At 40.9% G+C, this 18,038-nt stretch overlaps 1 protein-coding gene across 1 annotated transcript in view; it reads left to right on the top strand.

Moving 5' to 3' along the window:
* LOC308094729 (hippocalcin-like protein 1) overlaps positions 1–17,701 on the top strand; it is a 47,318-nt gene extending 29,617 nt beyond the window's left edge. The window contains exons 2-5 of the mRNA XM_080441543.1: positions 2,158–2,335; positions 13,856–14,137; positions 16,628–16,733; positions 17,068–17,701. Coding sequence (XP_080297669.1) covers positions 2,240–2,335; positions 13,856–14,137; positions 16,628–16,733; positions 17,068–17,165 — 582 coding nt within the window. The 5' untranslated portion in view covers positions 2,158–2,239 and the 3' untranslated portion in view covers positions 17,166–17,701. The remainder of the gene's footprint in view (positions 1–2,157; positions 2,336–13,855; positions 14,138–16,627; positions 16,734–17,067) is intronic.
* The last annotated feature ends 337 nt before the right edge of the window (positions 17,702–18,038 follow it).

Genomic DNA, 18,038 nt, shown 5'->3' with positions numbered 1-18,038 from the left:
GTAGATGCAGATGTGCTGGCAATAAATGCACACAAGCATGCACACACCCACCTTAAGCCAACCCACCCACCTCCAGCACTACAGTACCTGGCAAACACCACACACACACACTTATACTTGTTGACACATTTTCTTCCTCAAGCATGAGAAATGCACAAGTGAACAAACATGCTTTATTTAATCATTGTGCGTGAGAAGAGATTAGAGGTCAGATGGGCCGGCCAACTCTCATCAGGGAACGATCCGGCTGCACCGAAGCTGTAACTCATAACTCTGACAGAAACACACAACACCCAATACTGTGACCGAGAGAATGCCAATTAGTGGTCTTGAGCAAGCTAATTGGACCAAGGGGAAAAACATAGGTTTCTCTTTCTTCCATCCAGCGTATTTTATATAATGTTTTACTTTCAATCTGTTGACTGTCTAAAATCCATTAATGCAGCGGTTCTTAACCTGTGGGCTGTTGGGCCACGTGGGTATTGCAATTATTATTGCAATAACTGGCAGAACACTACGATTTTAATGATAATATATATATATATATATGGGATATATATATATATATATGGGATATATATATATATATATATATATATATATATATATATATATATATATATATATATATATATATATATATATATATATATATATATATATATATATGAGAGATTGATTTTTCTTTCTAGATAGATCTGCTATTTTTGAATAGCTAAAGAAATCTAAAATGACAGATGCGTTGCCAGTTTTAATGGGTTAATGCATTGGATCCCGTCCCTGGCCTTTGAAAATTCAACTTGAGAAACTGCCGCTTTCCCCCAGGCATTGTGTCAATCGTTGTCTTGTTCATTGTGTGTGTTCTCTTGTTTATTGTTTATTTAATTTTTTTACTGAGTGTACAGCACTTTGGTTCAACACTGTTGTTTTTAAACGTGCTCTATAAATAAAGTGGATTGGATTGGATTGGCCTACGACGCCCTGGCCAACACTCCAAACAACCTAGACTCTTCTACCTCCTCCTGGCTCCCAAGCTGTGCAATGACCTCCCGCCCTCAGTCAGGACTGCAGACTCACTCCCCATTTTACACCGCAGTATGTGGAGCACCTTAAGCCAACCCACCCACCTCCGACACTACCTGGCAAACTCCACACACACCTATACTTGTGTTATTATGTTTAATTAAGATTTCATAATTTTATCAAATGTAAGAAAAATACTGAATTAATAGGTGCAGTGTGGGATAAAAAACTTGAAATGAAATAATGACTGTTAAGGGACGGTTGATATAATAAGGTTGCGCACAAAGATTGCAGATCTATTTTCCGTGAACGACACCGGTGCACAACTGAGTGTATTCGGCTTTAAGACCATTAATGTTAAACATTAATTAACATTTTTATTTTTATGTTATACCTTCTTATATAATAAATATATACAATACAGTGTTGTGGGGAGCTGGAGTAGGGTCGTTCATGAAGATTGTTCAAGATATGCTAGTGTCCAATGCTCATAAAAGGTTGAGAAAAACTGGCAGTTAAAGTACTTTGTTCATTGTTTATCTTTGCACTCTATTTACGTGACCATTCACAGTGTTGTTTGTTGACTAGGGTGGCTAAATTGTAAATTGGCTTCTCTCCATCATTGCATCACATACTGTAGGGCGAGTGGAAGAACTTGTGTTTTATCCGTTCGGACAGGTCAGATGAGATGGGAGATTAGGGAATCTGGGCACTTGCAACCAGCCAACCGATCTGAACACAGCTGGCCAGATAAAACCCGTCACAGGGGATCAAACTTGACGTCACAGGGCATGCGTTCGGGATTATTCATGTCTTCAAAAAAAATTGCCGCATGCTACTGGATGTGATGCGACACTTTGGCGACTCGCCATATTGCATAACCCGCCATGTCACTGGGCTTGAACAGAGAGCCGTGACAAGGGTTTTGATTGGATTCTTCAAAAAAAAGGCAGAACATTGTCTTGATGGCCAGGTCAAGATGATGGCGTGTGATTGGCCAGGCGAGATAGGAGAATATTATGGAAAAGTTTGATTTCACTTGTCCTCGGTTCGCTGGGATTTGGTCACGACGTACCGTGCGATTATTATGAAAACCGTGTCATTTCTGACCCTCTCCTCTACTCTAATTGGCAGGTTTGAAAAGCGCCCTGGCTGGTGCCGTCACTGCTGTCGTTGCCGCCGTTGAGGAGACTGAGCCTCCTGTCCTGTTGTCGCCATGGGGAAACAGAACAGCAAGCTGCGGCCAGAGATGCTTCAAGACCTCCGGGAGAACACAGAGTTCTCTGACCACGAGCTGCAGGAGTGGTATAAGGTACAGCATATTCCGTACTCGGTTACCGTTGGCACACACACATATATCATGTTCTTTAGTTGAAAATCTGTTCTTTTTAGCTAGTGACCACATATAAATGAGGCTAGGGGTGTGAAACAGTTGCCAACCTTTTTGGGCACATTATTACTTCGCCGTTTGCCAAGGCTGGCCTGATCCTCTAGTGCTAGACAGTGAAAACCACCATTGCTTTTAAGTCTCATTAAATTAGAATAATAAAAGCACAGAATAAGTCAATAATTTTATAATAAAACCCCCCCCCCCCAAAAAAGAGTCAGTGATTTAATATGAATAACAAAGGTAAGATAAGAGTCTGTGATTTAATATGAATAACAAAGGTAAGATAAATTCTATCTGAGAAGAAAAATCTTATGGACCTCAAACTATAATAAATTATAACTATAATTTTTTATCAGCCCAATCTGATAACCTGGTAACACCCCTGACACCTGGTACCACCCCTGAATTAGGCTTTTCCCCTCAGACACACACACACACACACACACACACACACACACACACACAAAAGATTCTGCACCACCAGCCATCGTCCTCTATTAAAAAAAACGTTTATCGTCCTCACATCAACCCATGACATGGTTATACGACATGTCTTAAATGAGACAGTGTTTATCCCTCTCCAATGCAGCGTTCCGTTCAATCCCAGTCTGTTAATTCTAATGTTGAGACTGACACTGTGCCATATGCTCGTCATCGTTGAATTAACTTGGACACCGGGTTTGTTTTGCTATGGAGACTTTTCTGGACCAAATGTTGCCGTGATGAGGTGGCCCCTGAGCCACTTTCACCCCAACAACGTTATTTTGGGCAAGCGGGTGAAATTTTTTCACTTTTTTCTAGATTTGTCCACAATTTTTGGAAAATAGTCAAAGTATTTGTGATTGGCCAGTCTTCGCTTTGACTGGCAGTTCTGCCTTGGTAAATGCCAGGATGAAACTCTTTGTCTCCCCTATACATAGTAATACAGTCAAGCCCCTAGCAGGGACCCCCCCTGAGTCTATACATTTATGGAAGGATGATTGTTATTGCTTAAACATGTAACTTTATAATTTTGTGGGACATAATATGCTATATAGTTGTTAAAAAGTTACGTAGTGCTTTAACCACATGAACCCTAGCATATCTTTGCTTGGCATGTCATAATAGGAGAGAATTCTGCGAAACTTGGAGAAAATTCAGCGAAAATAGCTGATCTGCAAGCTCACAATGCTTGTGAGCTAGTAAGTAAGTAAGTAGCCTTGGGAAACAACAGTTCCTGAACCATGTGGCCCATAGGTCAAAAGACTATCTTTGTGTTTGTGTACGGTGAGGCAGGTTGAAGTGCACCCCCTATACGTAATGCTAGTGTGTCACAGGGACTTATCCCCAATCCAACCTGTGATGCCGAGTGCCAAGCAGGGAGGCAGTGGGTATACCATAGTATTTGGTATGACCTTCCAGTCCCAGGGTGGAGTCAGACACTCAAACAAACCTGAAGGCCACAGAGCTGGCGTTGTGAGCTTGTAGATCTGCTATTTTTGGCGAATAGATTTGGTGTAGAGGCAAAAAAGGAGGGGACCAAGTATAGACCCCTGGGGAATCGGGTTTAAGTTAATGGCAACATAAACATTTACATTTTGTGTGTGTGTGTGTGTGTGTGTGTGTGTGTGTGTGTGTGTGTGTGTGTGTGTGTGTGTGTGTGTGTGTGTGTGTGTGTGTGTGTGTGTGTGTGCGTGTACTGTATGCCTGTGTGTAGAGTAGGATATGTGCGTGTGTTTATGGATGTACATATCTGTCGGGGTGTGTGTGAGTGTGTGTGTAATGCTTATAGGGCTTAATGAATGGATTAGAGCTATAGAACAGCTGGAGTTGCCGCATGTTGAACCATCACCTCTCTGACCTTTAACACTTCAGCTACTGGGTTTGCAAGGTACAGTTCTGATCACACCGATAGTAATAACAGACCTACTGTAGATATGGATCACATGTTTGTAGACACTGTAGGTTTTCATACAGTACACAGCATAAAAGCATACCTAACTTACGTTGTTCACTTGAATATTTTCTTTTCGGCTCGAACACGCGATACAGTATAAATTAAGCTTTATCCAGAGCGACTTATGAAGCGCAAGGTCAGGGTAAGTGTCATGAACATTCGTCAAAACAACATCTGTTGTCTGAGCGTTCAAGGAATTATAATGCTGGAAAACAAGGATATTCCTCAATGTAACTTTGTATCTCTATGTAACGATAGCAAGTACAATGACTTCCCAGACAGGGTAGACAGACCGTCGTGATTGAGAGACCATTGAATACTGTTCTGGTCCAGGTTCAGAGATGCCGCTAGCCTGGAAGTGAGGTGGAGATGTGGAGTCTGAAGAGATGGGTTAAAGGTGTGCCACAAATGGGTGCTTTGAATTGGTTGCCCACAAAATCAATTTTGGCTTGCCTATAGCATATGTGCAAGAATGAAGGAGTCCCGCGCTATTGAGCTCTCCTCTATGCACCTCAAGTCTTAGTAAACAATGAAGCCTGAAAGGTACTGAAATCAGGTCAAAAAACACATCTGACTCGTACCATCTCTTTTCTCCTCACTTGGCACTTTATCGAAGTCTGGACTGCTTTCAAACGAGCCAGAGGCTAGAACTGCTTTGAACTCAATTTTGTGCCCATGACCAAGTGCATTTTCACTTGGTCATGGGCACATTTTCAAAAATGTCTTCAATCTTCTTGGGTTAAAAAGGCTGTGAGAATTACTGTATGTCATTTATTTATTTTATTTTTAAGTTACATTTCTATATTCCGAGAGAGTAATCATTGTTATTGAGTGTTTGTTCAGTAACAGGGGTCTCCCCATCTCTACATCTCTTTAGTAAACAGACAATGCATTTGTCAGCCCGGGATACCAATTTCATCCAATCAAGACAAGAGAACCCCCCCAAAGATAATTTATCAGCTTCGATTGTATATTGTTCCAATATGTTCTGCTCAGTTTTGTTTGTTGAAATCACTTATAATTTCACCCGTTTTATCTATGAGTTCTCTCTCCTGATTGGATAAAATTGGTATTCCGACCTGAATGTTAATTTTCCATTTACTAAAGAGCTGGAGATACCCCTGTTAATGAACAAACACTCGGAATATAGAGCTATGTAACACTTATTTTAATACAAAAAATATCAGTTACACCTCCGTTAACATTAACTATTTCTACCTAAATGGACTTGCCACATTTTGTCATGGAAATATGCTAAATCCCTCGTCAAGTCAGAGACTTAATTATCCCATCGTCGTAGATGTTGATGCACATTTTCATTCATGAAGCCACCAGTGGGCAACTAGCTATTTAAATTGCCTTTTAATTGGAAATCTAATTTACTATCCCTCGTCCGTCCACATAATTTGGGAGGATGGCTTTTAGTTTTCATGCTCCGTGGTCCTGGAATCGTCTCCAGAAAGACATTAAACTGGAACATTTCATCCCTTGATGATTTTCAAAGTTGACTTCAGATGGTCAAAACTGAAGGACAGCAGCTGTTTTTATAAATCAGTTTGTATCAATGAATTGTGTTATTACTTCGTAGAAAATCCCTGCTTTGCTTTCTCGGGACCCAAAAGAAGAAAAGAAAATAGAAAATATAGTTTTGTTTTACTTTTTACCCCTTTTTCTCCCAAACGTATTCATTATGCCAATTAATTCCTCCCCACACACATTTCTATGTGTTGTAGTACTACTGGCGCACCTGCCAGTGAGGAGCCCCCACCAGGAGGATGTAGAGCATTTGTCCTACTCCCGCCCAACAGGTGCCACCCTAGCCCATAGGAGTACATGCAGTGACAAATATCACCCTCCCCGCCCGGTTTCCCTCCCCACAAACATGGGCCAATTGTGTTCTTATAGACGCTCGACAAAGCCGGATGCACCACGGTGGATTCGAACCCCTAGACTCTGCAGTGGTGGGCAGGTACTTTACCACTGTGCCACCCAAGCGAAGCGCCTAGGTTTTGAGTCTTAATGATTTTGGAAAGGCTTTACCAGGGTCGAGACAAGAACTGCCAACTAAAGTGGACACTTTCTTTTAAATATTTTTATCCCACGATTTTGTAACCCTATTTTTTACACCCAGTGCCAATTGTCTATGTAATCCTGGGCACTACCTTCCCTCCGCCAACCTAGGGAGGCCAGGGCCGAGCTCATGCCTCCTTCAATGCATGAGAGCCAACTGACCTTCTTGTCACCTGACAGGGGAGAGTTTCCCTGGTTGGACGTAGCGCGTGGAAGGAACACGTTATTCCAACCAGTTCCCTTCCCCTCCATCAGGCGCCCCGGCTGGCCAGGGGGAGGCAGTATAGTGACCAGGATTACTGCATGTTTTTGTGAGGGTACCTACCCTAGGAGACACGGGGAGAACATGCAAACTCCACACAGAAAGGCCCTTTCGCCAACCCCACCTAGGGTATGGGCACTGATGACGCGGAGGAGAGAACACGCCCCCAGCGCCCACAGCGTCCCCTGCGGGAATCGAACCCAGGACCTTCTAGCTGTGAGGCGACACAGCTACACTTGGACTTGGACACTTTCAAACAAAATGCTGAGCTGCAGGGTAGAGAGTGGCTTTATTTACTCTCAAAGACTGTTCAGATTACGGAGCATTTTCTGCACAAAAAGACATTTCCTATGGAAGGACACCGTGTCCGCCTTCACTGCAGGCGGGCCGCTAATTTTTCCGCAGTGTTCTTGATGGAAAGAGATATAATAGTTTGTCATCATCAGTGGCTAAACCCTTCACATCATTTGTCACTTTTCAAGAGACAACCAATTAAAATATGTAGGCCTGAACTTGGTAGACAAAGTACACAGCCCCATTACTTGAGTCGAAGTATAGATATAGTCAAATATTTTATTTAGTTTTAAGTACTGGAGTACTTTAACCTCGTAATTCTCTGAAACCACCTAAAGAATGAACTGACTTGCTTGTAGAACCACGAAAGCACACAAAGCCTATATAAATGCCTATAAAAACTTCAGCAAAGAAATCCATTCGAATCAACAACAATCGCTTCTAGCTTTAGATCTGCCCCAACAACACTGCTTTAAGCGTGACAAACTCAATAAAGATGTGTACGAATTCACGAGCAAGTTAAGCCTTCAAACAAGGAATTATTTATTTATTTATTTTCTACCTCTCAGTTTTTAAAGGCAAAAAAGTGCACTTCTGCCCTTAATGTAAACAATTAGTTGGGAATGAATTGTACTGTACTGTCCATCTCAAATGAGGTGAAACTGGTCTCTGATGACAAGTGAGAATTCTGTGGCCAGTTGCATTTTAGGGGGGAAAAACATGAACCTTTACTACCCAAATAGGCTTGCCACGTTTCTTTTGCCTTGGAGACTTTTCTGGACCAAATCTTGGTTAGTAGCTTTCATCTTGGTGTGCGTGTGTGTGTGTGTGTGTGTGTGTGTGTGTGTGTGTGTGTGTGTGTGTGTGTGTGTGTGTGTGGCTTATAGGGCTTTATGAATGGATTAGAGTTATTGGAACAGCTGGAGCTACCACATGTTGAACCAACACCTTTCTCAACTAGGACTTAAGGTATCCCCAAAATTACTTTTTCTTCAATTACTCATTCTGTGAGCTTTGGATAAAAATTATGTCATGGATGAAGAATCCAAAAACAAAGAACAGCTAATTAATGGCTCGATAACAACAGCAAAACTATCATATAAAAAAAACTTAAAGTACTAGTGAGAATAGAAGCAGGGAATGGTGTTTGTGTGTGTGTGTGTGTGTGTGTGTGTGTGTTTAGAAACAGACTTTTGATATAGTTTTGCTGTTGTCAATTATTATGTGGACACCTATTTTCTTCAATTCATCAAGTATTCTCATTGGATTCTTCATTCACCGTGAAGGAATGTGACACAAACAAAACTTCTCCATCAATTCAAGGTTTCACGGGGTGAGTGGCGTAATTGATTGGAAAAAGTCATTTTGGGGTTGAAGTATTCCTTTAAGCATGGATTCCATCGGGCGTGTATCGACGATGCGGTTCTTTTCGGGGGTGGGTGATGATTACTTTTTCACCTCTCCTCCCTCTACCTCAAGTGTTTCTAAATAATAAAGCCTTTAGTGGTACTGACAGTCTTTTCTCCCGAGGCACAATTGCACTTCATCAGCTTCTGGACTGCTTTTAAAAGAGGCAGAGGCTAGAACGTCTTTGAATGTTGTGCCCATGCTCAAGTGCATTTTCAAAAGGTTCTTCAATCTTCTTGGGTTAACATGAATCTTTTCTGACAAAATGGTAGCACATTTTGTCATGGAATTAGAAAATATAGGTTTAGATTCTTAAAGATTTGGAAAATCTTTACTCTCGTCGATTTTAATAAGGTTTCTGCTCTGTAATCAGAGTGAGTTTGCCAATGCTTTTTATCTTCCACCTGAGAGATCGGCAGAGGCCTGGGCCTTCAGCCAAAACGTTGATTGGGGCCACGCATTATGGAAAAGTTATTAACGTTGATATTATTTTGAAAGGTTCAGTCAAAGAAAATTTGTGTTTGTTGTTGAAGGGCTACAGCAGTTCAGCTACGCTGTTCGACAGGAATAAACTAGCAGAATATTTCACCCAGAAAATGCCAGAACAAAATAATAGGGGATTATTAGTGCATCAGAGCATATTTACAGGGGAGACAAGAAACTCCACGCTTTTTCAGACGGATACAAAATGCTGAGCTGCAGGCTAGACAGGCTTATTTACTCTCAAAGGCAGTTCACATTAAAAAGCATTTTCTGCACCAGGAGTGTTTTATAATGAATGAGTGTTTTGTGTTTTATTTAGTTGAGAAAGAAAACGGTTAAAAAGCAACAAAGTGAACAGTTGTAAAAATGCACATTTGAGAGGCCCTACTAGATGGCCATTCAATCTCATTTAGATTAGGATAGGGACCTAAAGTAACTACAGTAATTTACATTATTGGCAGCACACTGTACCCCAAAACTCATTCTGGATCCGATGGGTACCTTGTCAGCTTGTGGTTACATGAGCCAATACATTTTATTCTCAATTAAAATAATCCAATCGATGATTCATTTAGTGCAGTTAAGATGTACCGTTTACTCCAAATGATACACTGTTTGACATGTACAAACATAGCAACAGCTTTATCAGAATATAATACTCCTGCAGTTATGTTATAAAATGCATTGGAGAAGGCGAGCCAAGGATGAACTTGACTGTAGGTGCCAGATCAAAACATCACCGAAACTGTACCGGGGCAGAAGCAGATCTTGCTTTAACAAACATATAGGTGCAAGCTACCAAAATCATAGCCCTGCCAAACCATGACAGTCACAGAAGGTAATATTGTAATCATAAGCACAATGATAGGCTTCTAGGAGTTTGAGCCAACGTCTTGCTCGAGGATGCTTGCCGTAAACCGTTTTTTCGGGGTGCGAAAGGGTTCTTCTGACGGCCTCTCTACACACTCGCCCCATAACCTATAGCATATGCACAAGAATGAAGGAGTCCGCCTCCACACTGCCGTAACTTGGCACATTTCCAGAATGTTAATTAATGTTTCAGTCATAGACCTTCATCAGACATATACAGTACAAAGGTCTGGCCTATACTGTAGCAAACATAGAGAACTAGTGGTTTTTTTCTCTCTCCACCAGACAGCACCAATGTTGACCATCCCACCCTCCCTTGCAAGCTTCTTTGTTAGGATAATCAAAATGCAATTTCAAGCTTCAAAGCTCCCTCTACCTCAAGTGTTTTAAAATAATGAAGGTACTGAAATTAGGTCAAAGACAGATGTGACTTGTTCCTTCTTTTCCCTTTCCTCCTCAGGCACAATGGCACTTTATAAATGTCTCGACTGCTTTTAAAAGAGGCAGAGGCTAGGACTGCTCCGAACTGAAATTGTGCCCATGACTAAGTGCATTCTCAAAAGGTTCTTCAATCTTCTTGGGTTCATATGTTCATTGGTGGTAGATGTATATTCATGCATATATTCACTGGTGATAGATTGCACACTGATAGAATATACATATCATTGCTCAACAGTTACTTTTCAATAAATGGAAAGAATAACCCGAGTTCCAAAGGATTCATTGGATCATCCAATGTAGTTATGCTCCATTGGATCATAACTACATTGGATCCGATCCAATGTAGTTATTTAGTCACAAGCTCTTATACTTTTTCATTGGTTCAAAATTTATATTAAAAGAAAATGTAAAAAAATAGCAGACAATCCTATTCAATGTGTTGCATTGCGACTATTTTTGCTACTTTTGTGTGACACTAGTATGAGGAAGTAGAACATTAAAAAAAGAAAGAAGTGAAAGAAATGAAATATGTAGATACTATTCTTATGTCTCTGCTCTTACCTGTCCTGCACCTATCCTGTGTTTCATGTTGTATGCTACAAGACATGAATTTCCAGATTGGGGATCATTAAAGGTCTATCTTACAGCATCTTAACATTAGCCTTTTCTACCAAAATGGGGTTGCCATGTTTTATCATGGAAAGAGAGGTTTTGATTCTTAATGGTTTGGAAAGGCTTTACTCGAGGTCGATCCTAATAAGGGTTCTGCTCTGGAGTCAGAATCAGTTTGTGAATTTCTTTGTCCCCCGCCCGAGAAGTCGGTGGAGGCCGACAAGGCCTGGGCTTGAGGCCAAAACACTACATGGGGTCCAGAATTGGAATGAAAAATATCATTATTCTTTTCAAATTCAGTCCAAGAAAATGTCACTCTGTCGTTGAAGGGATACAGGAGTGACCCTGTTCAATAGAAAGGAATGAGCTAGCATTAGGGAACATTTCACCCAGAAAGTGCCAGACTAGAAGCCATTATTTCTGATTGAAGGACACAGTGTCACAGTGTTATTCTGCAGCATTCCTGGTGGAAAGAGATGAGAATACATCAGTGGGTCGGCTCTTCACATCATGCATCACTTTTCAAGAGACAACCAATTCCAATATGAAGCCCTGAACTGAACTTTAAAAGAAAATGTAGGAAAAAACCTAAAATTGCAGACAGTCTACGACTACCCTGAGCGTTATTCAGTAATAATTTATAATACGAAGCTTTAACCCATGACCGGGAACGTATCTGTGTAATTTTTTTCTTTTTCTTTGGGCTATTCAAAAATAGCAGATATACAAGCTTGTAGCGTGGCACCGAGTGCCGTGCTATGAGCTTGTAGATCTGCTATTTTTTTTTTATCGTGAAAATGTGTATATATATTTTTTAAAGCGAACATTTATAACTCAAATCTTTACTTCTGAGGGGTCCCTGGAACAAAATATTTTCACATGGGGGTCCGTGGCCAAATACATATCATCTTGACTTGAAAAAGGTTTGAGCACCACTGATAGCAACATATGTTTTTTTCAAAAAACTTAAAATTTAAAAGACATTTGTAGAATCCCCAGAAGCAATGAGATTTGAGTTACAAATGTTCGCTTTAAAAAAATATATAGGGGTCTAAACTAGGGTATCTCCTTTTTCCCTCCTCACCAAATCTCTTAGGTGAAAATAGCAGATCTATTTTCACTGAATACTTTCCCCAGAATAGGAATGCTAGGATTCATGTGGATAAGCGCTTTGCTAAAATGTCCTATACAAATGCACCATTTACAAGCTATTTGGCAAGAAATCAACTACCCTCACATCAGCATGTAATTAATTACTGGGAAAATATCACTTCCTTCGGTGTGAACACGAAAAATTCCCCATATCACCTCAAAATCTATTTCCTATGACAGATACAAATGCTAGAATTGATTGCGGTCTAGCTGACCAGGCAGAATGAGACAGATTATCGGAGACATTTTCTTAAGTGCAATGTCAGCAGCATTGTGCAATAGGTAAACTATTGAAGTTGACAAGTTTCTTTGCCAGAGCTGAGGACTTCAGTCACCTGATTCGGGCTCAAGTCACAATTCTAGTAACTTCCTATCGGACTTCACATATAAATTACTTGGGACTTGGCTTAGACTTGCATGTATTTGACACACACACGCACGCATGAAGCCACGCACACACACACAACTATCAAACAATACTCGAAATATCCTACTCTAATGGGATATATTATGTTACTCAACCCTAACATTAGTTTAGTGTAATGCAAGAGCTAACGTTAATCATGATTCTAAAAATAAAACCTCACAGATACAATATAGGGAGCCTACGCTCTTTGTGCTTGGCCCCCCAATGATCCCCAAAAAAAAAAAAACTGCTGTCTGCAAAACATGTGCAACAAAAATATCAGACATGATTTCTACTAGGGGAGTGAGAGGGAGGGGTGGTCTAGGGCCCACAAACAACAAGATCCGGCCCTAACAGGAAAAGAAACATGGCAGAGTGTTCATAAACGTTCTCTTATTTCACTTAAACATTTGAGGTCAGAAACAGGCAATGCAGTTTCATCATCTCGAGTCATATTTGATCTGCAATGCCAATATTTAACAAATGGAAACGTTACTTTGTTTTCCGGAAATAGCCCTAACCACAGCAATGACCAAGAATAAATGTATCATTCTAATTTAGTTCCATTCACAAGTGGATTAGCTAAATAAAGGCTATGTTAGAATCACCTCACTCGTTCAAAATAGTCTCACAGTATGTTTGCTATCATGGATAGTTATCTCAACATCAGGGATCGTACACGGTCCCTTTTTAGTTTTTGGAAAATGCTTGATTTTAAATGTGCTTTCAGAAATGTGCTTGAATTCTGAATATATTCCTGGAATTGCATCATTGGTGGTGGGGGACACGTGTTTACAATGTGCTTGTTTCAGAGAGTAACTTGTGCAGTACATTCTTGTCATAAGTCAAGGTCTAATAATGGTCTCTTCCCTGTGAATTTCTGACGTCGTATTGATGACACCATTCTTGCCCAAATATGGGCATGCATTTCCATCTTGGCATTGACTTTGCATGTAATTGAGGCACACACCTGTGAACCACTGATCCGACTGGTTCTTGAGATGTGCGGAGGACAGACATATATACTGTAGACACACACAGATGTGTGGGATTTATAGATAGATAGATAAGGACTGATGTAGCAAGGACTGATCTGCAACTATCGATTATTTTCTTAGCGATTATTCTATCAATAACTTGTGTTTTTTAAGTATGTATTTTTTTTTTACATATCAACAAATCGATTAACCACTTAAGCATTTTTTTCTTATTAATGTTGGTCCCTTCCTTTCCTTAAGTAAAGCGACTGTGGATACTTAGAAAAGCGCTATATAAATTTGAGCTATTATTATTATTATTAGTTACACAACAAGCTCACGACATAATGTTGTGAGCTTGTAGATCTGCTATTTTTTTATTTTTGTTTACATATTTTGAATGATAGATTATCAATAATGTTATTATAATCGATTAAATCTTTGATTAATTGTTGATTAATTGTTGAACCCCAGACTGATCTTCATTTTCTGTCCTCCAATATTCCCTCCTCTCCTCTCCTCCTCCCCCCAGGGCTTCCTAAAGGATTGTCCAAGTGGAAACCTTAACGTGGAAGAGTTCAAAAAGATCTATGCCAACTTCTTCCCCTACGGCGATGCTTCCAAGTTCGCAGAGCACGTCTTCCGAACATTCGACACCAACGGCGACGGCACGATAGACTTCCGGGAGTTCATCATCGCCCTGAGTGTGACGTCGCGGGGGAAGTTGGAGCAGAAATTGAAATGGGCCTTCAGCATGTACGACCTGGACGGCAATGGATACATCAGCCGTGACGAGATGCTGGAAATTGTGCAGGTGAGAAGGTGGCTGATGGATAATTAAGGATTAATAATTAACTTCTGTAGGACAATGCCTGTTGGGAACGCGTTCCTCTCTGGTCATGCAGTACCCGTTGTACCTCCTGTCAGAGTACTTGGTGCAGTACCTACTGTATTGGGTCGTCAGCGACACACAGGCCAAGTCTGAAGTCAATCGGTCGGACGGTGCCCGAGTCATGCCCGAGGCAGTCACACATATAGACAGGTTCCTAGATTCTGGACAACCTCTTATCTGACCGACTTGCCACTTGGCAATGCAGGACACTCATACCCAGACACACAGATATTCAGAGCATTAATAAATAGTTGTTGGCCATGTCATTAAAAAATAATAAGACTTTCCAGAAATAGTGAAAATAGCTGATCTACAAGTTTACAATGCATCACATTGCAATAAGTTGTGAGCTTGTGGATCAGCTATTTTTGCTGTTCGCCATACAAAAAGTATATAGAGCTTAAAGGGTTAAGTTTGATAGTGCCCACACTTAAAATGACATATTGTTTGCAAACCCACATGATTGCCTTGCAAATCATAACAAATATCAATTTGTTATGCCACAGGAACACAATCTGCATTGTACACATTTAACATATGCAAACACACACTATACAATATATACCATCCATAATATACATCGTTTTAAGATACAAATTGACAGATAGATACTAGATACAGCAGATATGACAGACAGATAGATATAGTAGAGGCTGGCTTCCTTGTGACAGATTGGATTTCTCTTCATGTTGATTGAATCAAAGCCCAGGTCACAGGCTACAATTTCAAAGGGTTATTTCTAGGAAGTCCAAATGTTTAATTTTGAAAATGGGGATGGGGATTTGTACCATGCCATATGTCCGGGAGATAAAAGACCAAAAGCATAGTGCCAATTTACAGTATGTCCCCAAAAGGCCTATTTCACCAGATTGTATCACTGTTTTCGGCAAACATACAGTAGCTTCACCGCATTTGCACAGATATTAGATTTACAGGTTAAGGTTTGGAAGTCTAAATATGTCATTAACTTAAGGTCAGAGTGCTTGCGGTCATTTGGTTACACAGCGCTGTCGTCATGCTATTTGATTTGCGGAACTAGCCTACTAAAAAACAACTGCAGCTGGACACGGCAAGGCCAGCTAGCCAATCAAAAATGAGAATGTTCCCCATCTAAATTCCAGCATAGGGAAAACATCTGGACATCAGCTCATGATTCATTTTCACTTTATTTCTCTTATCAAGTGATAGATGGGATTATTATTATGTAATAATGTATGGATTACAGATATCTGCATGGAGGCTAAGCTGCTGGCATACAAAGGCATTGACTGGGTTAACACTAACCACAGTGCTGAGTCCATTGTTGAGTATGGGCATGTGAAGGCAACAGAGCACAATGCAAGTCTCTCGCCATAATCAAGCCAGTAATGAAACAAAATGTAAAGATACCCACAGCCTCAGACAAAGTATGTGAATAGATGCAACAGACTCCATGTCTGTGCCTCTGAATGTGTATGTGTGTTCTCTTGGATTAGTGAGTTAAATTTAACCAGAGTTTATCCCTGAGTGTGCAGAATACTGGGATTATCCTCCAGCTCGTTGAGGTTACGCACCGCTGGATGAAAGTAAAGGGAGCTATTGTATTATTGCATAGAGAGAGGGCAAGTGAGAGGGGGGGGGGGATAAGAGAGAGCACAAAAGCAAGGTCTCCAATTTACTTCAATGATATTAGGCTGTGTGCAGACTTGTACGGTAACGAGGGGCACTTTCACATTCACCAATATCCCCACTACCGAGAGCTATTCATTCCGATGAGATGAGAAGCAAATGGCTTTCAAGGGCTGAAAACCATTTGAAATCATTCCGCCTTGGTGTGCAGGCACCCGCTGCCTGTGATTTAGTCATAGCAGCGGAGCGATGGCGCAGAGGGCTCGTTTTATGCGAGCTAAGTTTCCCTCTGAGGAAGATGCTGTGAGAGAGTCCCAGACAATGATCTACAGTCAGCTTCACATCCCTCAACTCCTTCCGGAGAGGATTGAGTGGGCGCATAAGCTGCGCCTAAGACCGGCGAATACTTGGAGCTTCTCCGTTCACTCGCAGAGGTTAATTTAGTACTATCAGGAGACAGAGGGAGGTCTTATCGGTCATAGATAAAGATATACGCGATCAATACGGTAAGCTCTGCTCGTAAACCCCCACCCCCTGCCACTCTGATCTCTGTCTGAGGCCAACTTCTGCTCGGTAGGAATTGTCTCATGTGGTCACTGACACGATTACTTGAAGACTTACCCAGGGAACGGCTCATGGCACAGGGAACACAAATGTCAAATGAACTAGACGAACATGCTAAAATCTGCATCCTAAAAGCATATGTAGCTTGGCTATTTTGTTTTGTTTTTCTGTCATTTGCATGCCACTGCCTGGCCGGAACTCAGCTTTTGTTCTCCCCCATCTATCTGCTCTCTCTCCCAGGCAATCTACAAGATGGTGTCAACTGTGATGAAGATGCCAGAGGATGAGTCCACACCGGAGAAGAGGACGGATAAGATATTCAGACAGATGGACCTCAACAACGATGGTGGGAGGAAGAGGAAATAATTATGTTAAAATGTTCAAGTTAAACTGAAATTCAATGTTGCATGGCTCAAGTTAAACTAAGTCACTGTCTGGCTTTGGGCCCACTTTTGTATACCCATAGGGGGTTTTGCATAGTGTTCCCTGATTTAGTGTAGAATGCTTATTAGCAAAGATAATGGAGCATCTTAAGAACTGAGCCATCAACTGTATTCCATTTGTATAACTGTTGCAATAAATCTATTTATGTGATATTATTTGATATATGTTCCTGACTGAAGTAATTTCCTTAGTAACTTACCTCTCCCTCCGTCTCTCCATCTTTCCCTCTCTTTCAGGTAAATTGTCTCTGGAAGAGTTCATCAAAGGTGCCAAAAGCGACCCTTCCATTGTGCGGCTACTTCAGTGCGACCCAAGCTCCGCCTCCCAGTTCTGAGGCTCTCGACTACCAACCCGCCCCCCTCGGCCCACCCCCTGTTGCTATGGAAAACAGTCACTCAAATCAATGCATGATGGTTCTCGTCTCTCTTATATTATCTTTTTTTTCTGGCGTACAAAAAATTGGAGGCGAAAAAAGAAATTCACACATTGTATACATATAAAATTGTACTTTTTTGAAAGGGACACACGCATACTACGTAAGGTCAACTGAGATACAAACACACACAGTTGCCATGGCGTCCGCTACGTTCCCCCGATACCCGGGTTTCTGTCTCCGTGTGGCTGTCGGGATCCATGCAGCGAGCGCCTTGCTTCACCGGGCCATTTTGACACAAGTCCGGAGTTTTCTTTTTTCTCTCTTTTATTATCATAATTTTTGTGGGACGGGAACGTTTTCATCTTGAAAACCATGCATGGCTCCCGTTAAGTGTTCTGCACAGTCTCGTTCCAGTCTTCTCTTCCAAGGCACAGCTCCTCTTCCACTTTTATATCCATATATTTATGTGTATATATATATATAATGCTTATATATGTATATCATAAGATAAAATAGACAAGTATATATGTTTTCATATACAGATTACACACTCTCTCGCGTTGAAGGCAGTATTATGTAGCGTAGTTCTCTGAGATGGTGTGAATTCAGGATGGGGCACACAGGGCAATCTAGATGAGGTCGTGTGTGTATTGGGGGGGGGGGGGGTCGGGATTTCACAAAGGGAACGAAGGCTGGTGATCCTGTTGGGTTTTTATTGATGTTGATACTTTTAATTTTTCATATTTTTTCTTTTGGTCATTATTTTTTCTTTTGTACATGGTATCGTTTTCCTCTTGATGTTGCTTTATTTATACATTTTTATTTTCTTTC

Source organism: Gymnoscopelus braueri (genome assembly GCF_963280865.1).
Source record: "Gymnoscopelus braueri genome assembly, chromosome: 11".
Classification (NCBI taxonomy): Eukaryota; Metazoa; Chordata; class Actinopteri; order Myctophiformes; family Myctophidae; genus Gymnoscopelus; species Gymnoscopelus braueri.
This window is presented reverse-complemented; position numbering and strand designations above follow the sequence as displayed.